This window comes from Leuciscus leuciscus, assembly GCF_965113295.1.
Source record: "Leuciscus leuciscus genome assembly, chromosome: 2".
Lineage (NCBI taxonomy): Eukaryota > Metazoa > Chordata > Actinopteri > Cypriniformes > Leuciscidae > Leuciscus > Leuciscus leuciscus.
The window spans coordinates 46,633,417-46,660,975 of NC_138726.1; the positions used below are offsets into that span (position 1 = coordinate 46,633,417).

General features: G+C 38.0%; 1 protein-coding gene and 2 long non-coding RNA genes across 3 annotated transcripts in view; 2 read left to right on the forward strand and 1 right to left on the reverse strand.

Annotated features, from left to right (window-relative positions):
• The window catches only part of LOC309487573, a 4,947-nt gene extending 1,438 nt beyond the window's left edge, over positions 1-3,509 (forward strand). Inside the window, exon 3 of the long non-coding RNA XR_014201889.1 lies at positions 2,279-3,509. This is a non-coding gene — a long non-coding RNA (uncharacterized lncRNA). The remainder of the gene's footprint in view (positions 1-2,278) is intronic.
• A 7,646-nt stretch (positions 3,510-11,155) lies between these two features.
• cers3a (ceramide synthase 3a) lies at positions 11,156-27,528 on the forward strand. The gene is made up of 12 exons (XM_082154862.1): positions 11,156-11,174; positions 11,305-11,385; positions 13,732-13,904; positions 16,405-16,522; positions 17,140-17,258; positions 18,939-18,996; positions 20,221-20,271; positions 20,806-20,898; positions 21,217-21,345; positions 21,817-21,923; positions 22,049-22,202; positions 25,604-27,528. Exons 3-12 carry the CDS (start codon positions 13,741-13,743, stop codon positions 25,733-25,735), a joined length of 1,125 nt encoding a protein of 374 aa, XP_082010988.1. The 5' UTR covers positions 11,156-11,174; positions 11,305-11,385; positions 13,732-13,740; the 3' UTR covers positions 25,736-27,528.
• LOC309487588 lies at positions 24,573-25,573 on the reverse strand. Its single transcript, XR_014201891.1, has 2 exons — positions 25,058-25,573; positions 24,573-25,013 (listed from the first exon to the last, which is right to left on the reverse strand). It is a non-coding gene; the product is annotated as an uncharacterized lncRNA (long non-coding RNA).
• Positions 27,529-27,559: the final 31 nt, after the last annotated feature.

Consider the following 27,559-nt stretch of genomic DNA (forward strand, 5'->3'; position numbering starts at 1 on the left):
TATAGTACATACCATGGTATACCATAGTAGTACCATAGTAGTACCATGGTAGTACCATGGTAGTACCATGGTACCTTACATCTAACCATGGTACATACTATATAGTACTTCAGATATTATCATGGTACCATGGTACATTGCATGGTACTGTAGATGTTACTATGGTACATAGTATGGTACCTCAGATTTACCATGGTACATACCATAGTACCTCAGATATAACCATGGTACATACTTTATAGTACTTCAGATATTATCATGGTACCATGATAATATCTGAAGTACTATACTGTACAGTATGTTACTATGGTACATAGTATGGTACCTCAGATTTACCATGGCACATTCTGCCGTACATATTACCATGGTACATACTACCTCAGATATAACCATGGTACCTCAAATATTACCATGGTACTTTGCATGGACGCATGGTACAGACATCTTTTTACTTTAAGCCCGGGGTAAACTTTAGGCTTAAACTTTAGCAAAAATAAAAATAACTAATGAATAATAACTAAGCCAAATATTTTTATTTTATTTTAATTATTATTGTGAGTGACTGCAGTAGTGTGGGCATAGGCCATTTGTTTTATGAACGAGTCATAGATCTCCAAAATCAGTTTTAAATGTATAATTTAATATTAATGAGATTTTTATTTAAGTAATGTTCTAATTCTAGATGTTTGTAAATGCTGCATGATTTTGACGTGGTTTAATCAATTGCCGTGCGCGTGAACTTTGAACATTCATGTCGCTTTCAAACACTGGAGCAGCCGCGGCGCAGAGTTGCCATGGAAACGGCGCTGGACCACTGCGACTGGTAAGCAGGAAACTCCCTCTCTCGCTGTTGAGAATGTACTATCCGCTGCAGGCTCACTCATCTCGGCTCTGTCTGATTAACTTACAGGAAGTGAAACATTTTGCGCGGACGTTTCTCCTCTGCTGATCTCGCGGTGATTTTGGCGAATTTGTATGAAGAAAAAAAAAACTACCACTTTATTCCAGGTTAACTAACAATGCTTGTAACGCGCGTTACTGACATTTATACCGAGTAAAATATTACTTTTTTTCCCCCAGTAATGCCTTACATTACCGCGTTACAGCAAAAAGCAATGCATTACAGTAATGAATTACTTTTGTAACGCGTTACTCCCAACACTGATGACATATAGCCTATAACACGCTCTCACACTTTATTTTTGAGCATTTTTGGGAGGAGTAGAATTTACATATGTGGTTTCAACAACCAGATGCATTTACACTTGTCTAGTTTCGTCTGGAATGCGGCCCAGACTTCCTCCTGAAGTGGTTTGAGCGATCGGATTCAAATCCGTCTCAAATGCGTTTCGGAGGGCATTTACACCTGGCCTTTTCACGATCGGATAGCTATCCGATCTGAGAAAACGCATGAAGTGGCCAGGTGTAAACAGCCCCTGACACTAGATATTCACAATGGAAAAACAAACATGGTGAGTAGAATCGAGTCGAGCTGAGCTTGTAACGTAACGTTAATGGAAAACCACCACAATGACGATAAAGCTAGCTCAAATAACGTTATCCCAGACTGTAAAAATAAGCATTAACGTTAGCCCGGTAAGCTTCCTTAGCTCAGGTTATTATTGCATTGATTACACTTGCTACCGGACAGGCTGTTGTAACGTTATTAGGACTTCTGTTTTGCTGTCTTGTAATCGGGGGTCTTGAAGTCGTGGTTTGCACACTAGCATTAACGTAGCTTGTAGATTTTACGGTCACTGAATAACATTACTTAACTTACAGAATTAAACGAAGATACCAGGATTGTAATTTAATTAATATTTCAAATAACGAGATTGAAATATGGGCTTTAATTAAATGACAATGTTGGTATCTTCATTTAATTCTGTAAGTTAGCTATAACGTTAACAGTGATAAAAGCTGAATATAGCATCTGGTATGTTCAGATGTTATAACTTTACTTTGTGCTTGGCCAACCAGGGTGAATGAGCAGGCATGTAAGCTGTCTTTATCTAAAATAACTTAAACCAACCAGCATCGTCATTAAATATTTTTAAGCCTGGGTTCTGTGGACAGGCTTTCACTGCTCTCTTTGTGTTCAGAGAAGGCAGCAAATTATCAGTAGTATTAAAATCAAGTTAACCATTTTGTTTGTCTCTCATTATATGTGGCTGCCTGGCAGACTGTATGGAATATTAAAATAATAATAGATTTGTAATTGGTATTTGTTGTGTAATTGGTAATACATTTGGTAATGTTTACATTTTTTATTCCCTAGCCCTCTGCCACAGCTGCTGATATCCAGAGAGAGACCCTACCCAGCACACCTTGCTTAATTGTACAAGGTATATTCTTCCCTTATTTTGTTAAAAGGGTAGTTCACTTTTAAATGAAAATTACCCCATGATTTACTTACCTTCAAGCCATTCTTTCAGACAAATACAATCTGAGTTATACAAAAAAAAAAAACAGACGCATCTAAGCTTTATAATGTTAGTGGATCAGTTTGAAGCTCAAAAAAGTGCATCTATCCATCATAAAAGAGCTCCACGTGGCTCTGAGGGGTTAAAATAGGCCTCCTGAAGCGAAGAGTTTGTGTAAGAAAAATATCCATATTTAACACGTCACAAAGTAAAATTCTAGCTTACGGCCAAACAGCCATATGTAGTCTACTTGAATTCAAAGTGCAACTTACGCAACTTATGACGTCAGAAGTAGCGTGGTGCGTCATGGCGTAGTGTAAATATCAGCAGTACGTTGCATAAGTTGCGCTTTAGAGTAAAATCTGTATGTTATTGTTCTTTTGGCCGGAAGCTAGTAATTTTACTTCATGTAAGAAAAATATGAATATTTAAAACTTTACAAACTCATTGCTTTGCTTCTGAAGGCCTTTATTAACCCCTCAGAGCTGTGTGAAGCACTTTTATGATGGATAGATGCACTTTTTTGAGCTTCAAACTGATGTTGCAATCCACTGCCATTATAAAGCTCGGAAGCATCAGGGTGTTTATTAATATAACTCTGATTGTAAATATATTGTGAATTTTATCCGTTTCTAGGTCAGGATTTCTTTTTCAAATGGTTAAAATGTGCATTAAAAAGTTGGATGGAGACCCAGCTATTACTGTTAAGTGTCTGTTCTACCTAGAGTTGGTATTCCCATGCAGGACATTTATGTGTAAACAGAAGAGTCTGACGGACAGCAGTTTAACATTACGACTTTCATTAATTAATTAAATAAAACATTTTGAAGTGCGGTTAAGGTATTTAGCAGATGCTTTTGTCCAAAGCGTCATTCGATATACAGTGCATGCATACAATGACATTATATATTTACAAAAAACAATGTAAAAGCCAATGTAATTCTAAATGTTAAGTTAAGTTGTTAATATTAAATAAATACATCAAAATCATTTTCGTTTATGAGAAAGTAGGAATAGGTTACTTTTGTTATTTACACAGTATTTGTAATTATTTAACAGATATGAAAACTTAAAACTTTTTTTCCTCTCTCTCGATTTTCAGAACTTTTTGTGGAATCAACTCCCAGACGGGCTGCAAAGCAGAGAAGAGATACGGGCTCAACGCACCTGTTTACACCCTCCTAAGAAAACAGTTTTTAATAAAAGATTAAAAAGATATCATTGTTGTGTTTTTAATTGCCTAATACGGATAATTACAGCATTGTATTGTAATATTTACAAATAACAGGATATATACAGTACATTGAATTACAATATACAATTTTAATTCTGTCCTGTAAAAATACAGGAAATTCCTGGCAACTGAGTTGCAGTAAATATACAGTAAATTGAAATAAATTACAGCATTTTACTGTAATTATGCTACTATAATCACAGTAGCACTGCTATATAAATACATTACTTTATTGTAATCGTAAACAGTAATAATCCTGTATATTACTTGCTGTAAATTTACTGCAATTAGTTGCCAGGAATTTCCTGTAAAATTACAATCAATTTTTAACAGTGTAGATAGAGTGAGTCCTTCCAAGTGAAGGGGGTCGTGGTGGGCATAAATAAGCAGACAGCTTGTGATAGATAGATAGATAGATAGATAGATAGATAGATAGATAGATAGATAGATAGATAGATAGATAGATATAGGCTACAGACAGACATTTTATTTTTGTTTAACTTAATTTTTTTCATCATGTTTAGTATTTGCAGTTGCAGATTGTCATTTCTAAAATTGTCAGATTGATTGATTGCTGATTGTTATGCTTTTCTTTTAATTGTTTAGCATTCACAATTGTATATTGTTATGTGCTATAATAGATACAGTAGATAGATAGATAGATAGATAGATAGATAGATAGATAGATAGATATAGATAGAAACTCATAGATATAGGCTACAGACAGACATTTTATTTTTGTTTAACTTTATTTTTTTCATCATGTTTAGTATCAGCAGTTGCAGATTGTCATTTCTAAAATTGTCAGATTGATTGATTGCTGATTGTTATGCTTTTCTGTTAATTGTTTAGCATTCACAATTGTATATTGTTATGTGGATGGATTATATCAGCAAAGGAGAAGTGCTCACTGTGATGAAGTTCAGTGTTGTAGGTGAGGGAAGGAAGAAGACAGGGGTCGGCGAATACTGGGACACTCGTTTTTATTAGCAAGTTTCTCAAAAGTAAATAAAAGGTTGCGCACAGAGCGCCTTCACCGTGCACGCAAGCACAGCACAAAACAAAAATAAACAGTCCAGTTTCTCAAGTTGTTTCTTGCAAAGGGGTAGGCAGCACGAGGTCCCAGTCTAGCTCTCTCTCTCTCTCTCTCTCATTCTCGCCGGCTTATATCCGGTCTCTCCACGCCAATTACTGCAATCAGACACAGGTGTTTATCATCTGCACTTGACCTACTTACTCACCGCTCTGCTCCGTCCTCTCTCTCCCGCTACAGACTTCGCAAAACCACGCCCCCCTCGCCACATACCCCCACCGCCCGACTCAGGCCGGGGAGCCATCCGGTCTGCAGCCTCCCCCCCCCCTCCTCCTGGAGAGGAAGTCGGCCACAGCCATCTGTGCACCCGGCCTGTGGATCACCTGGAATTTAAAAGGCTGTAAAGCTAGATACCAACGGGTGATCCGCGCGTTGGTATCCTTCATGCGGTGGAGCCACTGCAGGGGAGCGTGGTCCGAACAGAGGGTGAACTCCCGCCCCAGGAGGTAGTAGGGGAGGGTGAGAACGGCCCATCTGATGGCCAAACACTCCTTCTCTATGGTGCTGTACATCGTCTCTCTCTTAGAGAGCTTCCGACTGATGTACAGCACCGGCCGCTCTTCACCCTCCACCTCCTGGGACAGGACCGCGCCCATCCCTCTGTCCGACGCGTCCGTCTGTAGAATAATAGGGAGAGAAAAGTCAGGAGCATGTAAGAGCGGCCCGCCACATAGAGCAGCCTTTATTTGAGTAAAAGCCTGCTGGCACTGCTCCGTCCACTGGACCGTATCTGGTACTTCCTTTTTAGTTAGATCAGTCAGCGGGCTGGCGAGGTCCGAATAATTAGGTACAAACCTTCTATAATATCCCGCCAGCCCCAGGAACTGTCTAACCTCCTTTTTGGTCTTTGGTCTTGGACAGGTCGCAACCGCTGCAGTCTTATCAATTTGGGGACGCACCTGTCCATGACCTAAGTGGAAGCCCAGATATCTTACCTCCACACGCCCAACTGCACACTTCTTCGGGTTGGCCGTGAGCCCCGCCCTTCTCAGCGTCTTCAGGACAGCCCGCAAGTGCTGCATATGACGCTGCCAATCCCCACTATAGATGATGATATCATCCAAGTAGGCAGCGGCATATGCAGCATGCGGCCGGAGAATTCTGTCCATCAAACGCTGAAAGGTGGCTGGAGCCCCGAACAAGCCGAAAGGAAGGGTAACAAATTGGTGTAATCCGAACGGCGTTGTGAAAGCTGTTTTTTCTTTGGACATAGGAGATAAGGGGATCTGCCAATATCCCTTCGTTAAGTCCAGTGTCGAATAAAATCGAGCAGTCCCTAGCCGATCAAGCAATTCGTCAACCCTTGGCATTGGATAAGCGTCGAATTTCGACACAGCATTCACCTTGCGATAGTCCACACAGAATCGAACCGAGCCGTCGGTTTTAGGCACTAAAACTATCGGGCTCGCCCAGTCACTGTTGGACTCTTCTATTACTCCCATGTCTAACATTGCCTCTAATTCGCTCTGAACTACTTTTTTTTTGTGTTCTGGCAAACGATACGGCCGGCTGCGTACAACCACGCCCGGCTCTGTCTCAACGTGGTGCTGAATGAGGTCCGTCCGACCAGGTAGGGGCGAGAACACATCAGCAAATTCTGCTTGTAACCTTTTTACATCAGAGAGCTGGGAGGGTGAGAGGTGGTCTCCACCAGGGGCCAGAGCGAGAGATTGAGTTTTTAGACTCGCCTCTGGCCCGAGATCCTCCTCTCCGCTCACCACCGTCGCCAGCATCACTGATTCCACCTCTGACCATTTTTTAAGTAGGTTGAGGTGATAGACTTGATGTGCTCCGCCCCTATCTGTTCGAGCTACCTCATAGTTAAGATCTCCAATTCGCCGTGTGACCTCGAAGGGTCCTTGCCACTTTGCGAGTAATTTCGAGCTAGAAGTAGGGAGTAATACAAGTACTTTATCTCCCGGTGCAAATTGACGAAGTCTAGCCCCCCTGTTGTACAGCCGACTTTGTTTGTCCTGGGACTGTAGCAAATTCTCCATTGATAGCCGCCCCAAAGTGTGGAGTTTTGCTCTCAGATCCAGGACATACTGAATTTCGTTTTTACTATTCGAAGGTCCGTCCTCCCAAGTTTCTCTAAGGACGTCTAACACCCCGCGGGGCTGACGTCCATAAAGAAGCTCGAAGGGGGAAAACCCCGTGGAGGCTTGCGGGACCTCCCGTACAGCGAACAAGAGGGGTTCTAACCACTTATCCCAATTTTTGGCGTCTTCCTGTACGAACTTCCGAATCATGGTTTTTAACGTGCGATTAAATCGTTCCACCAGCCCGTCAGTTTGTGGGTGATAGACGCTGGTGCGAATCGATTTAATGCCCAATAATTCGTAAAGTTCGCGAATCATACGTGACATAAACGCCGTGCCTTGATCGGTGAGAATCTCTTTCGGGATTCCCACCCGGGAGATTAATTGAAACAGTGCGCTCGCCACACTCTTAGCGGAAATAGTGCGGAGCGGTACTGCTTCAGGATACCGCGTTGCATAATCCACCAGAACTAAAGCAAAGCGGTGTCCCCGTGCCGACCGTTCTAATGGCCCGATGAGGTCCATACCAATTCGCTCGAAGGGGACCTGCATTAATGGGAGAGGGCACAATGGTGCTTTTGGGTTGGCCGGTGGATTCACCAACTGACATTCACGGCAAGACGCGCACCACTTGCGCACCTTCTCGTGAATGCCCGTCCAGAAAAATCGGGCCATGAGACGGTTTAGTGTAGCTGTCTGTCCTAAATGCCCGGCCATCGGATTACAATGAGCCGCCTGGAAAAGCATTTCCCGGCGGCTTTTAGGTATTAACAACTGAGTTGTATCCTGCTTTGACTGGGCGTCTTGGGTCACCCGATACAACTTATCTTTTAAAATTGCAAAGTAAGGATAGGAGAGCGGTTGGTCAGGGTGGAGTAGCTGGCCGTCTATAGAGCGGACCTGATCAAAAGCATGTTTCAGCGTTTCATCCTGAGACTGCTCCAGGGGAAAATCATCGCGCTCCGTAAGGATGGTTCTTTCCAGAGCGCTCCGTTCCCCTGAAGCAGACCCCAGAGGTCCCGACTCAGCTTCTCCCACCTGAGCAACTGCCTCGTTCCTCTCATCTCTTTCTGCCCAAGAGGCATCCGCACATAAATACCCCAATAATTCATTAAATGCTGGCCAATTGGTCCCCAGAATTAGCGGATGCCTGAGGTGCGGATTAATCGCCACCTCTACTCTATGCTTTTGTCCCCTAAATTGAATGTCCACAGGCATTATTGGATAATTCAACACCTCCCCGTGTATACACCGTACCTTAACCAGGCGGCTACTATCCAATGCCTTAGGTTGAATCAGACTTTGATGGATGGAGGTTTGGTTACAACCTGAATCCACCAAAGCGGAAAACGTACCCCCCTTGATACTTACTGGTATCTGGTACAGGCCAGCCTGATCGGGGGCAGCTTGTGGCGCATCGGGGACCCGGATCAGTGTCCCCACCTCCATCACCGGACACCGATCGATAAAATGACCCGGATCCCCGCAGCGCCAACAAGCCGGCCCAGACTTCCCCGCCGCCCTGGTGGCAGGAAGCGGGTCAAGAGATTGGCGTGGAGAGAGCGGGGAAGCAACCGGTGAAGTAAAGAGACCGCTAGATGAGCTTCCTCCTCTGGGAGGGACTCGGGGCACTGGTAACGGCTCTGCGGGGGTCCCCGTTCTCCATCTGGGCGCTGGTCTGGGCGTAAGCCCCACACGAGACCTGGGAGGAGGGACAGGTTTAGGAGGGGGACATGAGAGAGAGGGGGAAGAGAGAGAGAGAGAGAGAGAAGCGGATGGTAGGGGTTCGCCGACCCCAGGGCACGCCACCATCTGATCTTCCGCCAGCTGGATGGCCTGGACCGGCGAGCGATGTTATGATGTCCGCAAACGGCGTGGCTGGCGGGGTCTGCATGGCGGCGGCGATCTTCTTCCTCCCGGGTTTCGGCACCAGTGTGATGAAGTTCAGTGTTGTAGGTGAGGGAAGGAAGAAGACAGGGGTCGGCGAATACTGGGACACTCGTTTTTATTAGCAAGTTTCTCAAAAGTAAATAAAAGGTTGCGCACAGAGCGCCTTCACCGTGCACGCAAGCACAGCACAAAACAAAAATAAACAGTCCAGTTTCTCAAGTTGTTTCTTGCAAAGGGGTAGGCAGCACGAGGTCCCAGTCTAGCTCTCTCTCTCTCTCTCTCTCATTCTCGCCGGCTTATATCCGGTCTCTCCACGCCAATTACTGCAATCAGACACAGGTGTTTATCATCTGCACTTGACCTACTTACTCACCGCTCTGCTCCGTCCTCTCTCTCCCGCTACAGACTTCGCAAAACCACGCCCCCCTCGCCACACTCACTAACACAGATTTAGACAGATTTGTGAACAATATTTGAGAGAAATAGGCCTTTTGTGTACATAGAAAAAGTCTTACATCTTTGAGTTCAGCTCATGAAAAATGGGGGCAAAAACAAAAGTGTTGCGTTTATAATTTTGTTCAGTGTATATTAATCAGGTAACACTTTTCAATATGGTTCCAGTTGTTAACATTAATTAACATGAAGTAACAATGAAAAATACTTCTAAGGCATTTATCAATCTTAGTTAATGTTAATTTAAACATTTACTAATACATTATTAAAACCAAAATATGTATCTGTTATATTATATGTAATATTATTTAGCGGAGCTGAGCTAACGCAAACTAATAACTTAATTATTTAGTTGTGCTTAACATTTCATTCTACTTTTATTCTTTCACGTAAAATGAAAAAGGACATGAAATGCCATGTGAAATATCATTTAAAATGAAAAAAAAAACTTGCAAGGCATATTAAACCATTTTATTTTATATTTATTTGTTTAATTTAGTCTGCTAAATCCCTCCATAATAAGTTTCCTAACAAAAGCAAATTTTCTAAGAGTCCATCCTATGATATTCTGGAATGGCTCAAGTCCCTCATTCATCATTTGTGTTGGTCTATTTTTTCACTCAAAAGGTATAAACTCTGTGATTACTGTGTATGTAAACCGTATTAACAGCAGGTTTATTCCACTAAATGGGATTGTGGGATTAGGCCCAACACCATCATTTAGCATTTAAATTACATCACCAATCCAGCTAATAAGAGCAAAAAAAATGTCCATCATTTTATATGCAAATATCCAGAATCAACATTCGGCAACAGCTTTTCAGAGGGAAAGGCACCACTACTGTAGATCAAACAGCTGTTGCTCACAGTAATGTCATAATTAGGCTTGTTAGATGATTAGACTTTCCTCAACTTGAATGTTACTAGCGAACGTTAATTAATTAAATTATTTAAGGATCCCAGAGGATAAAACCTTCAGCTTCGGTCTTACTCCTCAATATAAACAAACCTGATTTAAATTGAGCTATAGACATGAATGATTCCTCAAATAATGCCTGGCTAAATATATTTAGAACACACATAAATACATGGTTTCCACAAAAATATGATGCAGCACAACTGTTTTCAATCTTCACGATATTAGGAAATGTTTCTTGAAATCAGCATATTAGAATGATTGAAGGATCATGTGACACTGAAGACTGGAGATGATGCTGAAAAGCCAGCTTTGCATCACAGGAATTAAATACATTTTACAATATATTCAAATAGAAAACAATTAAATTGCAATAATATTTCACAATATTACTGTATTTTACTTTGTTTTTAATCTAATAAATGCAGCCTTGTTGAGGAAAAAAGACTTCCTTCAAAAACAACTTACTGACCCCAAAAGAAAGGCAGAAAAAAATACTAAATACTATAAATAATATAGTGCTACAAAAACAAATGATCATAGAGCAAAATAATTCTGGTGCAAATGTATATATTGCTTGGTAGAAGTCACTTGGGTTCACTTGCAGTGCGAATAAATAAGATTTATGTCAACCACAATGTATGGATTGAGTTTCACCAATTTAGGAGACATTTAAGAAGCAGAATTTAATTGTTTCTATTCTGTGTCGTCATGTTAAGAAGTATGATAGGATCTATGCATTTTCAGGATGCCTTTGTGTACGTTTTATGCACCAATTCTAGTACTGTGTTTGGTCACCACTTGATGTCCAATGTAAAGTTTGTGTCCTGAAGTAAAACTATTGTCCATTGCTATATAGCTATAGGTGCCTCTTCCAGGTACAAGTACAGCGTGTTTTTGCTCGAAACACACCCCATAGAACTGAGTCATTGACTGTTTGTCTGTCTGCCCTTTTGTCGTATCTGGCTTTTCACACACTATCTCGCCCTCACCTTTGCTGCTCTATCAGTTGCACTATGCAAATAAGGTGAGTCCTTAGGGCGCAGTTTTTATGCGTGTGTGTGTGTGTGTGTGTGCATGAGTGAACCCACCGACTGCCTGTTAATCTACAGAAGGTAAGGAGGAGGTAAGTAGGGAGGGGAGGAAGCAAGTCAATTGCTACTAATGTAGGGTGTGACTGCAAAGTAATTCAGACAAAGAACATTCCCGTGCGTCTCGAGAGCAGCGGCGCTGTCATGTTACTCACTTTCCCACAGTCATCAGTGGAACGCAGAGCGAGCAGCGTGAGATCAGACGTTTACCTGGACGCTGCACTGAACCGCTAACAGGAAGCAGAGGTAAGTGTTTGTTTTTTCTTGACCTTTGAAAAACTTTTTGATCTTGAGTTTTAAACAAGAAGAATGTTGAAAATAAGAGGACTTTTATGGAAGATGTTTGAAAGTGTCTCCAATGAAGTAGAGCTTGTGGAAACCTGCCTGTTCAAGAGCTTTTGGGTTTTAAGGCAATGGAAAATCATGTTAAACCCAGGGTTTTCTGTTGTTCTTTTTGTTGTTGTATTTGTCGAAATGTGTTTTCGAATTGACAACTTATAAGCTGGCTTGTCCTGTAATGATAAAGTTTATTTTTTATTTTTTTTATGTGCTTAAGTTAATCAGTTCTTAAATTTAAATTATTCAGTTCATCTATCCTAGTTTCTTGTTATCAGAAATGGCTAACAACTATAGTGGCTTTGCGATAATGTAGATCATTTTTAGAGTTGTGTGTGGCAGTATTGGGGTTTGAAGGGAAGGATGATAATAATTCTGTGTGATCTGTACATGAGGAGGCAGCTTTGTTAACTCAGCGTCTTGTTCAAACAGACTCTGAGCTCTTTGTTAAGTTCAGTTGACATGGTGTTCTGGTCATTCTCTTTGGTCATTGTACAGTCATGGAGATAGACTGCCACTGTGTGCTGTTAATATTGCCTGATCAAAGCCAAAATGTTAGGCTATGTTATGGTTTAAGGAATAAGCAGATACATTAAAAGATCATCAGACTCCAAAGGTCAGCCATTAGTTATTAGTTAGCCATTAGTTCAATAGTTTTTTTTATATATGTTTTTGAAAGATTATGATCACCAAGGCTGCATTTATTTAATAAAAAAATACAGTGAAAACAATAATATTGTGAAATATTATTGCAATTTCAAATAACCTTTTTCTATTGTAATACATTTAAAAATGTAATTGATTTCTGTGATCAAAGTTGAATTTTCTGCATCATTACTCCAGTCTTCAGTCACATGATCCTTCAGAAATCATTCCAATATGCTAATTTGCTGCTCAAGTAACATTTATTATTATTATTATTATCATCATCATCATCAATGTTGAAAAAAGTTTTGCTGCTTCATATTTTTGTGTAAACAGTTACACCCCTCCCCCAATTGATTCTTTAATGAATGTATTTGTTTATGACCACTAATAATTAGACTGTATTAGCTTGGGTGTGAGTTGCCGTTACACATGATGTAATTCACTAAATAGATTTGAACTTTAAATCAGCACAATAACATGTTGGTTCACACCAGCCCTACCTGTATTGCCCGTTCAGGTGCATGGCGTCTCAGGTGTGTGTTGGTACATAAGCACGTGGTTTTGCCTCGGGTTAGCATTGGCCCTATTAAATACTGTTTTCAGTAGCAGCAGAGCTGTTTTACTGTCAACAAATTGGACACATCCTTTTCAGAATCTGCACAGTTATATATAACTGTATATAGTACTGTCTTAGGCATGTTAATACCCCCTTGTGTTAATGCACAAGGAGTCTGACAACAGCCGGTATGATCTGATCTCACCATCATCGAGTCCGTCTGTGATTACATGAAGAAACAGAAAAACCTGAGACAGACTATTAACATGCCTAAGACTTTTGCACCGTACTGTATATAAATAATTAGAGCTACAGAATCTCAACCTTTTTAACAATGATAGTTTCATGAAAGTCTTTTGATGATTGACCTTTTCTTGTGTGGTATTATCAAGATTCTGCTTCCATAGCACGTTTGTTGTAGGTGTAAATGGATGCAGGAGAAGTACTGTTATATATGTGTGTGTGTGTGTGTGTGTGTGTGTGTGTGTGTGTGTGTGTGTGTGTGTGTGTGTGTGTGTGTGTGTGTGTGTGTATGGTATAAATACACAGTGCTGAATAAGCCTGATTTCATCACGACTGCTTATGTGTCTATACATGCTAAATCTAATATGTCCTTAATCAAAATTCGAACCTCCAAAATCTCCTATTTCATTTCCCAAATCTTCTCTCATCTCTCTTTAGAATATAATAGAATTATTATAATTTTTTTGTAAGGTAAGGTTCTACAATCATATATTTATGAGTGTACCATATACTTTTATGCTGTATGGATGGATGGATGCTACTATTAAATGTATTAAATTCTGTACTAATATGTAGGTATCATATCATCAATAATAATAATAATAATAAACAGGATAAAACATTATGAAACTTCTCTTTTTTAGAATAATGTGTGCACTGATGCATCATGAACCTTAAGTCCAGAATGGAATATGTATTAAGAGTGTAAATGGTGTAAATTTTGTTTTCATGTTGAATACACTCACACTTTCTCGCATGTGATGCGTGCAGTCTTGTCTAACTGTGCTTGTCATCTGCTGTGTTAACAGATCGTGGTCATGATTGGTGAGTGGTTGTGGTGGGACCGGTTGTGGCTGCCGGGGAACCTCACGTGGGCCGATCTCAAAGATGAGGAAGGGCTCGTCTATGCCAAACTTTCCCACCTCTACGTCATTGTGCCGTATGCTTTAGTCTTCCTGCTAGTCAGATACTTGTTTGAAAGGTGAGTTGGTTGTGGAATGTCTGTGATTATGTTGCAGGAAATTAAAATATGATCGATCACTCAGGGTATATATTTCAACGGCCAGCGTGAGAATTTGTAAATGATCCATTTTGAAAACCATCCAATATACCAGCCTGACCAGACTGGTAGATTAGAAAACTAGCCTGGTTTAAGCATTTTTACATATGTTTTTTTTTTTTTTTTGAGATGGCTGCATGGCTGTTTTAGGTCTTTTTCATTGTTTAATATTTAGTTCAGATTTAGTGGTAACTGTTTACAACTCTATGGGTGCGTCTTAATCAGCTCCTTAGTTTAGTAATCAGGTCACTGATCAAGAAGTCAGACATTTTAAAGCCTGTCTCAATCGCAGAATCCTTTTAGTGCACTGAAACGTTCGCTCCCTAAAAAGTCCCACAATCCACTGTTAAAACCCGGAAGCATCGATGCTCACTATGTTTCCTTACCTTGAAATCAGAAGCGCAAAAAATAAATCAAGTGGGCCAACTCAATACACATAATGTAACGAAAGATTATTTCTTTTTCAACAAAAAAACATGATCTACATTTGTTTTACTGTCAATGTTGATCAATTTAATGTGTGCATGCTGAATAAAAGTATTAATTTCTTTAAAAAAAAAATCTTACTGCCCCACATTTTTGAACAGTATTGTATATGTATACTATCTTTATCATCAAACATTTTAAATACCACATCTCTGCCTGGTTGCATAAACTGCTTAGACTGGTATTACAAGTTAGTCATGTAATTTCTTTTCTTTTTAGTCATGTAATTTCTTTTCTTTTAACATTGGTTATAACATTTTTATTTTTACAGTCACATAAAAAAACTAGACTGGCCCAGTTTGAATCTGAAAAGTACTTGTTAAGTACCCCTTAACAAACTGCTAGATGGTCAGACTAGCTCTTAAGACACACAGTCCTAACATAGAGGCCAAGTTTATGAAACTGGCCACCGTTGTCTGATCATTTTCCAAAAATCAGCTAATTAACTGCCCTTGCTGATAAATAGCTAATCATAACAAATAAAATAGAAGACATTTAGTCCAAAAATGGATCAACTAAAGTTTCACAGTTTCATCTAAAATATTTGTGCCAATAATGGTAATTCATTTCAATTTCTTACAAAATGATTTGGGTTGAGGTGGCAATAAAATCGCATCACGCCACAATAAAGTCCTTGTATAACCTGCTTGATATGTTTCACCACACTTTCGAGGCACCTTTGTTAGGCTGTCAATCAATGTTATTAACCTTGTAAATATGCAAAAAAGAATGTTAACCCAGGATTTACAGTACAGTTTAAAATAAATTGTTAAATGATCAATTTTTGCAACAGACATGATCATGTTAGAAAACATTTAAAGCTTAAAAGCTCATTTTAAAGTAAAGCTACCGTTTTGAAGTATAGCTACACTATAAGCTAAGCTGCTGACAAAAAATAACCAACTGTATTGACATGTGTGTTTGTGACATAAGAAATTAGGGTCTTGGCTTAATAAACTAAATACAAGATACAGGGTGCATCTCACTAGCTCCCCTCCCGGTGACAATGCCACTACTGGTATTTATGATTTACAGCAGCACAGATATCTTTCTGACATTCATTTGTTTGTTATTTAAAAGTATATGATGATAAATACTTTGATTGTTACATGTCGCTGCAACATTTCATCCGTACATTTATTTTAAAAGTTAGCTAAATTAGGTAAATTACCTGTCTAGCGATACATGTTTATGGCAAAATGTAATTAATTTTTTAATTTTGTTTCACGCTTCAGATTTTCCAGTAAGGAAACAGCGAGCATCGATGCTTGCAGGTTTTCACGGTGCATTGTGGGACTTTTTAGGGAGCAAACGTTTCAGTGCTCTGAAAGGATTCTGCGATTGAGACAGGCCTTAAAATGTCCAACTAAACTAAAACTAAACTAAACTAAACTACTAAACTAAGTAAGGAGCTGATTGAGATGCACCCACAGAATTACCTACACTAAATCTGAACTAAATATTTAACAAAATATTTAACTATGAAAAAGACCTTAAACAGCTATGGAGCCTTCTCAAAAAACAAAAACACAACCATGCACAACAAAAATGCTTAAACCGGCCTAATTTTCTCATCTCCCAGTCTGGTCAGGGTGGTATTGGATAATTTCAGAGTGATTTAGCCACTTTTCAACTGGTCAGGCTTTGAGATCATTATAACCTAGCTTGATCTTTTTGTCAGGGTAGAGTTTCGTTGTGCTGCACCTGTACTGCTAGTCTGCTAATAAAAAGTAGCTTTTTACTAAAAAGGCTACACTATTTTGAAAACAGCTTAACTATCGTTTTGCGTTGATTCCTTAAGTTTTGAATATGATTCAAATGAAGGATGTAAAAAAAAAGCATCAGTGATTATTCATGTTTGGAAGATAATGCCAACATACTGTATACATAATAAAAAATGTCAATGGTTTAATTCTACTAATGTCTGTCTGTTTAGGTTAATAGCGACACCGTTTGCAGCTTCGCTTGGCGTTTCAGAGAAGACCGGATACAAAGTGGAGCACAATGCTGTTCTTGAACATTATTTCAATACAAAGTCAAAAAACCCAGGAAAGGTAACGTCTTCTCCTCTCACTTAACAACATATCATTTTGAACTTCAGATCCTCATCAGATTTAAAGTGGCTTGTGGCTTGATCACGGGGAGCATCACTATTTAAGGCAAGATTCTCTAAAGCTTTTTTGGAAACTTGAATATGACTCAGTTCCATCCAGATCAAGTGATTTATATTTAGGTTTTATTTAGTTTTAAAATAGATCAAAATTTTTTTAATATAAATCAAAAATGAATTATTATATTAAACACTCAACACAGACCAAGTACTTGAGGTTCGTCATCTAATGAAGCAGTTTTGGCTCCTTCAGAAATTGATGCAATGCCTTCATGTAATAGTCTGACTGGATGTGTTTGATTATTATTATAATTTTTTCTTCTTTTTTTCTTTGAATGTTTATGTAATTATTCACCCTTAAAATGTATTATTAAATTTTTTATGTAAATCTGGCAAAACTGAGTTTTTTTTGTTGTTGTAAGATTTGGTCATATAAAGCCATTATTATTATTATTATTATTATTATTACACCACTTTTCATAATCAAAATTGCACTTTTCTGCAGGAGATGGTTGCAGTATTTAATGACTTGTAACACTGATCTCTTCCATCTTTTATCAGGCAGATATAGATGGTCTGTGTAAAAAATGCAGCTGGTCAAGTAGACAAGTGGAGCGCTGGTTCAGGAGGAGACGAAACCAGGACCGTCCTAGTGTTCTGAAAAAATTCAGAGAGGCCAGGTATGAAATACACATAAACTTATTTGACTTACCACATAGCTGTCTGGAATACTTGATTGTGATTGGTCAAATGCTGCATTCTGTTGTCAGATATATTGTCGTATACTGATGATAAATTAGTGTTCTAGCAGTCTTCAAACATTGCACTAGAAATGGCAAGGACATAGGTTTGGTACTCAGGGAATGCATAACATGTAAAAATATACTGTAAACCTTGAATGCAAGGCTTTTTTTTTAAATCATGAGGATTTAGAAAAAAATATTTTTACTCAATTTCTATCTGACAAAATATTTTAGACATTAAAATGTCCATGGTTTTTTAATTAATTGACTTTTTCAGATATAGAAACACTTTCAAAATTAGGCTTCATAAAGAATGAAGGAACCCTGGTTCTTCAAAAGGGAACAAACAGTTGTTGAGAGGATGAATTAAAATAAGAAATAGATGCACAAATGACGTAAACACAGGAAGTAGGATTCAAAAATAAAATTATTTTATTTTATATACTGTATAATTTTCTTGTATATAATTTTATTTATAATTTATTTTCATCAAGAAATCACCAAAAACTCATCTAAATCACAATAATCCAAATAGATTATTGCAAAATTAATTTATTTTAATTACACTTTACAATAAGGTCTCATTTGTTAGCTTTAGTTAAAATTATATATGCATTTAATCATTTAGCTGATGCTTTTATCCAAAGTGACTTTGAAAACATTTCAGGATTTTTCTCTACACAATGAACTTCAACGGTAACCAAATTGTTTAAGTCCAAATCAATGCAGTTTCAAAGGGCTTTAAATTGGCACAAATGCCCATCTTGTACCATCTCTGAGATGCGCCACGTATTACGTCATCACGTTGGAAAAGTCATGAAAAAAAAAAAATATTAAAACAAAGATGTTTTTAAAAAGTATATACTTTTTTTTTTTCGAAAATGACCGATCGTTTCGCTAGATAAGACTATATTCCTTAGCTGGGATCGTGCAGAGCCCTTTGAAGCACCTCAAAGCCCTTTGAAACTGCATTGATTTGGACTTAAACAATTTGGTTACCGTTGAAGTCCATTGTGTGGAGAAAAATCCTGAAATGTTTTCCTCAAAAAACTTAATTTCTTTTCCACTGAAGAAAGAAAGACATGAACATCTTGGATGGCATTGGGGTGAGTAAATTATCAGGACATTTTCATTTTGAGGTGAACTAATCCTTTAATGGGACAAGTGTTGACAAAAAAGATGCACCTTTAGCTGTTTCATATACTTTTACAACATGTATTAACCTTTGTTAATGTTAGTCAATTTTTTTTTAACAAATACACCTTTGATCTTAAAACGTAGTATTAAATGTTAAGATTAACAATAAGATTAATAAATGCTATAGAAGTATTGTTAATCCTTAAACAAGGCATGTTTATAAAAGTTACTTAAATGTCTTAATTTAACTAAAGCCTAATCCTGGCTTAATCTAAACCCTGTCTGTAAAACCAGGCCATAAGTAACTAATGTTAACAAATGAAACCTTATTGTTACCTATTAAAACCCAAAACCCAAGTGGTTGCTGCCTTGTTGCTGTGTGCTTCCACTGCCAGATTATTGTTGATTAGTGAATTATTGTTGATCTGAATGTAATCCCTGATCTCATGAGTGTTCCTCTCTGTTGGGTTGTCTGTATAGTTGGCGAATGGTGTTTTATCTGGGGGCGTTCATTGGTGGAATCATAGCCCTGTATGATGTAAGTTTATCCTTTTCTTATGGTTTTCCTTTAAAATTGCATATCTGAAGTAAGAAATCTCAGAAAATTGTGTCTGTTTTCCTGTACTGATGATACGCATGATTAGGACCAGTGAACCTGTTCTGTGATCAGCTCCATGATGCGCTCAGGGGTTCTAATGTGTGTGAAGCTTCTGACAGATGAGCACTGTGGTGAATTCAGACCCATTTGAAACACACTACATAGGCAGTATCATACAAATGCCCCCCATTATCCACAACAAAATCCTATTTTTGTTTTCAAAAATTATTTTAAGTGCTATAATCGGGTCCCCGGTGCATCTACCAACCCAGAAAACGTGAAAAGTGCAACCCAGCAACTTTGTTTTGGTAAGCCTTTCTCTGCAAGCATGTCAAAAAATAAGCCGATCAGATTTCGCTCCCCTTCTGACGTAGGAAGGGGATCTTATTATAATATTCCCGCCACTTAATCTGGACGTTTCCACCCACTGCGATGACCATTTGTTTTTTGCAAGCGACAACAGTGTATCCAGTTCTAACACAATGGCAAATGGCAAAATTTCGAGCAAAGCATACAAACTGTTCTGTCGATGGCTCCACAGACAAGCACAGAACGCTATTTAGAGTCCCAGCTTCAGATGAGACGAGAGTAGTGTATATGTCGTAATATGTCACCTTAAATGAATGAGGATAAGGATTTAAATTTTTTTTTTTTTTTTTACTCACTTTCTACCTGACAAATTATTTTAGAGCTTGGCCAAACTAGAAAACTCAACTGTATATTCATTATAAAAATGCTCATGGCTTCCTCCCATTTCCTCACAGTTGTTGAGAGGGCAATTTAAAATAAGAAATATCTTGATATTTATTATTTAGCTCATTTTAAAGTTAATCTTATTTAACTATAATCTTATTTAAAATCATTTTAAGTCATTTTAGCCCCCTGGTTGAAAACCACTGCATTATCGGATTTCCGAAAGTAATTGCGTTTGGAACAGTTTTTGTGTTGGGATTGTGCCTATAAAGCCTTAAAATGCTGTTTTAGAACACGTTTTAGAACACAGTCAAATTGCAGCTCTAGAAACAGTCATTAATAAATTGATAAAAAGCAATTTTTTCACGTCAGAAAGTAAAGTTTTGAGTTTAAAGTTTGTTTAGAGGCTAAAATGGGCATTTTGTCATTTTATTAATTTAGTATTTTTATTGATTCTTCTATTTCTCACAGAAACCCTGGTTTTATAATTTGCGGGAGGTATGGAATGGTTATCCCAAACAGGTATGTTCCAGACTTCAGATCTTTAATTTGCTTGTATTTGCTCCAAGGAATATTTTATTGTTCATATTACTGTACTGAGCAGACGAGATTTTGCTCACTTTGACCCGGCCCTGATAAAGTGTTCAGTTCACGCAATGCTCAAATTTACGGCATGGCTAATAAAAAAGGCAGATAATAATGCTCACGCTAGTTCCAAATCAAACATGGCCATATTTAGAAGAAAGATGTTTTTTTTTGTTGGCCCAGCTGAAGAGTTTTTTGGAACCGTTCACTTGTTATCGGAGTTCCAGGTTGTAATCAAAAGAACAGTGATGTCATCCAGATTGGCACTCAAAACATTGAGTTTCCTAGAATAATCGCTCAAAAAAAGTGCCCTCTTCAAAGCACAATGAATGAATTACATAAAATTCACATTGAATTATATCTCTGATCAATCAAAAGAGTCTTTTACTTTTTCCGTCGTAAATGTAACAGTGCTTATACCTTGTTATTGTGCATTTCTCTGAGAGCTTATTGTTGTTTTTGCTTTTGCAGTCCATGCTGGAGTCACAGTATTGGTATTATATTGTGGAGATGAGCTTCTATTTGTCGCTAGTGCTCAGAATAACATTCGATGTCAAACGAAAGGTCAGTATCATGTAATCTTATTCTGCATAATTATACTCTTACATTTTAACTACTTGAAATCTTTCAAATTAAACTTTAAACCATGTCTTGTCTGAGCCTAACTATTTGATCACATGACCTGGAATAAACATCTGATCATTATTTAAAACAATAAATAAAGATACACAATGAAAGCTATTGTAATCTATTATTTAAAGCTAGATTGATTTGTTGTTTTTATTTCAGATACAGATCTCATCTAACAGCACATCTACTTTTTTCACTGTCACAGAGAATTACTGTGAACACTTTTTTTGTAAATGTATATCTATATTTTAGGACTTTAAAGAACAGATCATCCATCATTGGGCCACACTGACACTCTTGGCTTTCTCCTGGTGTGGAAACTACATCCGGGTCGGGACCCTGGTCATGCTCATTCACGATTCTTCAGACATTCTTTTGGAGGTTAATATGACCAATCTTATTTTATTTGATTCCTTTTTTTAATTTTTTTTTTTTACTTTACCTTTTTATTAGTGTTTTACCTCTAGAATGGGGTCTTTAAGAATATTTATAAATGTCAGTATTAAAAGAAGCCATGAAATGGAAGAGTTACGATAGTCTTTTCTTCTCTGTGACGTATATCTGAATGAGACAGCTTCTGGAACATGAAAAAAATGTATGGTGGGACATGATTTTGTCCATGGGGAATTGATTGGATAGTTGTGGTTTGTTATTCGTTGATCTCCTGTGAGTGACAGGTTGTCCCGCCCTCACACCAGTAAACACATCATCAGAGAAGAGAAGATATGTCGCTGCAAGAGGGAGGGGAAGTTATTTTGATTAAAGTTCAGGAGGGCACATGAATAAAAAAATAAAAAAATTATGTGCATGGATAAATCTTTTTTTGTGTGTGTGTGTGTTATTTCTCTGCAGTCCGCTAAGATCTTCAACTATGCCAAATGGGAAAAAACGTGCAACAGCATCTTTGTGGTATTTGCTGCTATCTTCATAGTCACGCGACTCATTATCTTTCCATTTTGGTGAGAATTTTGTGTGTGACTATTTACATCTTTAAGTTCTTATAAAGAGTCTCAGTTGTAGTTTACATAACATATATTACGAAAAGTTATAAAAATCTCTGTTGTCTCGTGTATTTTTATACCAGGATCATTCACTGCACATGGGTTTACCCGCCTGACTATTACCCACCATTCTTTGGATACTACTTTTTTAACTTCATGCTTGTCGTCCTGTTGATGCTCCACATATTCTGGGCATATCTGATTCTACGTATGGTGAAGATGTTCCTTTTCGGAAGTGTAAGTTGATCTACATTTACATTTGGGAAGGTTTTATTTGTTTAAATTCACGCTCATGTAATATAGATTTGTTCCATTTCTCACACCATTCATATTTTAGTAATAAAGTATACTTGGTAAGTATACTTATGCAATATTTGGTAATTCATTTTGGGTAGACATATGTAGAGATTTCTCACTGTACATTTGTAAACCCTGGTTTTACAGGGATCCAAATAACATTAATAACATTGATTTGACAAATAAGCTACTGTATATGATTTGTGGTTATATTTGCTTGTGAATCTGTAAATGTTGAGACATGAACCTGTCTTGGGTCTTCTGAAACATGGTACAAATACAAGTACAAAAATGTAAATGCTGATGAACTTACAGTATGCATCACTTTTCAACATGTTTAATACAAAACAACATGTGAAAGTTTCTCTGATTGTACAAAGCGCATGAATATTTATTGAGGCAGATTATGATAATTGTCGGTTGCTAAACAACTCGCCATAACATTTTAGCACTTTATACCTTTGGCACTGCAGTTTGTTGCAGATCTTTATAACCCAGGGTTAAAAGCATCACTAACCCCTTTCAAAATTACAAGTGAGAAATGTTGCTTTACCCGGGGTTAAATAGACATTAACCTGGGGTTAAGTGTTGCGTGAAAATCCCTGAATACATTATAAAACCATTTATAAAATGGTTCCAGGCGCAGCAGATCTGAATGACTCAAAAATAGTAGTAAAACAAGTAATGAGGTGCATCTATGGAGCCCGTAGGCCATGTGTCACTAACAAAAACCATTAACACTCTTACCTCACCACCCTCGGCTAGTTGTCAATCATCTCAACTGACAGAACTGAGACCTTATGACTTTTAACAAGTCATAAAACTGGCATATATGCAGTCAAAAATTTCTGGATGTTCTAACCTGCATGTGGACGGACTTGTTTTATTTTACGAGTTCCTGACTAAAGCTATTTTTAAGAAAAGTTATCTGTTGTCTTGTGAGCTGGTACAGTTTCAGCTATGACACGGTTGTCATGTATTGTCCAACTTAAATGTCCTATTGTGATTATTATTGCATAATTTCTGGCTTTACTGGTCTAGTTACAATCCCATAATGCTGGTTATACCAGTGTTGGTTGGGACAGCCCAGGAACACAATTGTATATATGCTGCGTTTAATCGTTTAAAGTGCTGGGTGAGCGCCAATAGAGCTCAACACTGCCGTTAGATATGGTTGTCTCCAGTTTTGTCAGTTTGGTAATCTGTGAGAGTGACAGCCGCATTTTACAACCAATTCACAAAATCTGTGAAATAAAATCCATGTAGCGTATATTATACATGCTAGTATTCCTATTGTGAAATATAACAAACACCGTGATAGTTAGTGTTATACTTAAAAACAGATGAGTTTTTAGTCTCAATTCCATCTCAGAGGAAGAAATTCCTGCATTTTGTAGTCATGGCATGTCATCGTTTCTTGTATGTGCTGTGCTCCCTTTTGGATCCTGTAGGAAACACGGCCTTAATTAATGTGAAGCAATGGCCTATGCATTTATTGGCAGTTACAGGCAAAGCCATTCTGCATGAATTATACTCCAAACACAAATGATGACACGAGCTTGTAACGGTGACTGAGTTATCCAGGTCTGCGCCGTTGTTCTGTTATTTCCCATTACACTCGCTTTCTGATTAAAATAAGCCCTGCCAGCCTGTGTTTAGTGCTCCATTGTTTTCACTCCAGCTCAGTCTATTGAAAAAGGTGAGTCATAATTTGAGAGTGATTGCACTGGCAGCGTACATGATCTCTCGCAAATGCAGAGCGGATGAGGGATGCCAGATTCAATCGCTTCTCTGCTCTGTGTACCTGCAGCCTGTTGCTCGAAGGGACCTACTGTAATTATTCGTGATTTAGTGCACATCAGACTGTTCGGATTCATTTACTATGGATGATGGATTGTGTACTTGCTCGTCTGGTTTCTACAAATAGCTCGTTAGGTTAATGTTTCAAGACCGGCTGTATTTTCAGATTTCAGATGTTGTGGTTTTCATTTTGGTTTTTGCAAAGTACAGGAAGTTCAAAGATCAGCTTGCTTATTGTTTGATTTTCAAATATTTTCTAAGCTAAGGATCAGTAAACTTATTCAACAGTCCTTGCACTGGCTTCCAGTCAGGTTCCACGTTGATTTTGAAATCCTTATGCTCACATATGTGACCCTGGGTCACAAGTCGCACGGGTATATTTGTGGCAATAGCCAACAATACATTGTTTGGGGCAAAGTTATGGATTTTTCATTTCTGCCAAAAATCATTAGAATATTAAGTAAAGATCATGTTCCATGAAGATATTTTGTACATTTTAAAAATATAACGACCGTAAATATATAAAACATTTATTTTTGTGAGTGAATGCAGCACAATCGCGAACATAAATGGATAACTTTAAAGGTGATTTTCTCAATATTTTCGAATTTATTGCACTCTCAGATTCCAGATTTTCAAATAGTTGTATCTCGGCCAAATATTGTCCTATCCTAACAAACCATACCTCAATGGAAAACTTATTTATTCAGCTTTCATGTGATGTATACATCTCAATTTCCAAAAATTTACCCATGTGACTGGTTTTGTGGTCCAGGGTCCCATATAAGGCACTGCATGGTCTGGCCCCTCAGTAACTGTCTGCGCTTTTAACTTTATATATTTCTTAGTGTCATTTGCGCTCCTCTCAAGCTGTTCCACAGACACTTTTGTGATCTGTAGGGGACAAGGCTTTATCTTCCTACACTCCTAGACTCTGGAACACACTCCTTTCTCATATTAGAGATGAACAAAATGTAAGCATTTTTAAATCTAACCTAAAAACAATTTTTTTTTTAGGTAAGCCTTTTCTTGATGGTTTGAACTATTTTGTATTCCAGTGTGTTTTTTTTTACGTTTTCTATCTGTGTGTTTATTTATTTTTCCCTTATATTTTTTTTATTGTTTAAAATGCCTTGAGAAGCTGCTTTAAAAGTGCTATATAAAATAAAGTTTATTATTATTATTATGAAACATACTTTTGGTTATTGATTTCAACCTGTAAATGTAAGTATTAAACAGTAAGGCTCCATTCGTGAAGCATACTTCTAAAGCATTCATCAATCTCTGTAAATTTAACATTATTTTATACATTATTAAATCAAAAGTTGTATCTGTTAGTGTTACTTATTAAACTGTGGCATGTAGATACTACTCAGACCACATGGCAACACCCTGGCAACCACCCACAACACCCTAGGATAGTTTTGCATGGGTAAACACCACTCAAATTTCCTTTTGAGTTTTTAGAAATAAGTGTTAGATGTTGTTCGCTATAAATTATTATTATTATTATTATTACATTTTTTCCCTTTTTTTGATAGTTAACCAAAGATGAGAGAAGTGACAATGAAGAAGATGAGGAAGAGGACGGGGAAACCAGTGTGACAGAGGACAATGACGGACATGTGAAAGTGACCAATGGCTGTGGAGGAGGCGGGGCTAATCATCACTGACGCATCTTTCCTTAAACTGTGAATGACTTTGAATTGGTCTCAGGGATGTGAGGAGCCAAAAACATAATTTGGATTTATTTCCACACATAATATGCCAGAGACCTGTCAAAACAAATTGCATCTTTTAATAACACTGAAAAAACATTTTTTTTCTCCACTCGGCTTCACTGGAGGCGAGGCGCTGTGTGTCTTGGCTGCTTTAAACCTATTTTTTCCCTTTCAACTAAGAACTTTTTTATCGTGGCACAGGATCACATGGGTAATTATGAAAGAACACCACACAAAGAAAAAGAAACCCCTTGTAAGATTTAATAGACTGCTCATTGTTTTTGAAGCTCAAAGATCACGTCACACTGGCTGCCCTTCTTCCATGGAGGCTTCATCTGCCGTGCTGCTGAGTTTTACATCCACCTCTGCCTCTATAAAGAACTGAAATGAGGTCTCAAGCCTGCATTTCTTGCGAGTGATTTTGAAGAATAACATCTACCCTTGTATCACTTTAACCTCTGGACACTGGAGCTGGGGCTCGGTGGACAGCTGACGTTTTCTTTTAGTTCTTAACTTCTTTTACTGTGTCTTAATTGGATGTGTCCAACATTGTGGCTTATTAGTGTTCACACTGCAGTAACATCTTTTTTTGTCAATGCAAGTTATTTTCGTCAACTTCTGATTGCTGGAGGTCACTGAGTCTCTGCACTGCTGGTTTCTCGTATGCATTTCTATGCGTACTCTGCATCTGCACTCCCAATGGCAGTCTCCACATGGCATTCTGCTCGACTCAAATCACCAGCTATCATTGAAAATGAAGGACTTCCAGTCAGTCAGAGGTTTAATAGTTTCCTTCATATGTGTGTGCCACAAAACCAGAAGTGGTTTTATTAAAATAGCTAGTTTTAAAGGTGTTAAAGTGTTCACCTTTTAACTTTAATCTTCCTTGCTCCACAAGTCTCATAATTGAAGAATTGGCTGCCTTTCATTTCATCCATTTGAATTGAGCACACTCCACAGGAAGTTGAATTGGAATGACAGGAAGAGGAATTTATTGAATTGTAATTTTAAAGAAGTGTGAAATGTTTTTCACACTGGTCTGCACAATCTAATTTATTAAATATGTAAATTAAATGCATAAATATAAAATATACAAACTAAATGCAAATTTGAATAGAAGCCATCCATCCATCCATCCATCCATCCATCCATCCATCCATCCCTCCCTCCCTGCTGGTGTTTAGTGTAGACATGTTTTCATAAGATATTATGTATGTGACTTAAAACTACCTAAGTATATCTGAATGCGGTAAATTTGAGATTTAATGTTTAATATGTCTTATTGACATTTATGAACTGGTTGAATATTCACATCTGTGAGTGACAGATTTGGTGTGTGTTTTAGGCAATTTAATTAGTTGATATGTGTATGAGAGAATGATAAAGAATTAATTGAGATGAATGAGTTCATGCCTTTGCAATATATATGTGTGTGTGTGTGTGTGTGTGTGTGTGTGTGTGTGTGTGTGTGTGTGTGTGTGTGTGTGTGTGTGTGTGTGTGTGTGTGTGTGTGTGTGTGTGTGTGTGTGTGTGTGTGTGTGTGTGTGTGTGTGTGTGTGTGTGTGTGTGTGTGTGTGTGTGTGTGTGTGTGTGTGTGTGTGTGTGTGTGTGTGTGTATGACAAATCATTCTTGTTTCTCTGGGGTGATGCAAAGATCCACAGATCAGCAGAGATGGTTTTGAGAATTTATGTAGAGCATTTACTGTTTTCTACACTGAAAAGTTATAGGTTTAATTGAAGGATTTTTTTTTTAATTGTTTAATTCAAATTTTATTG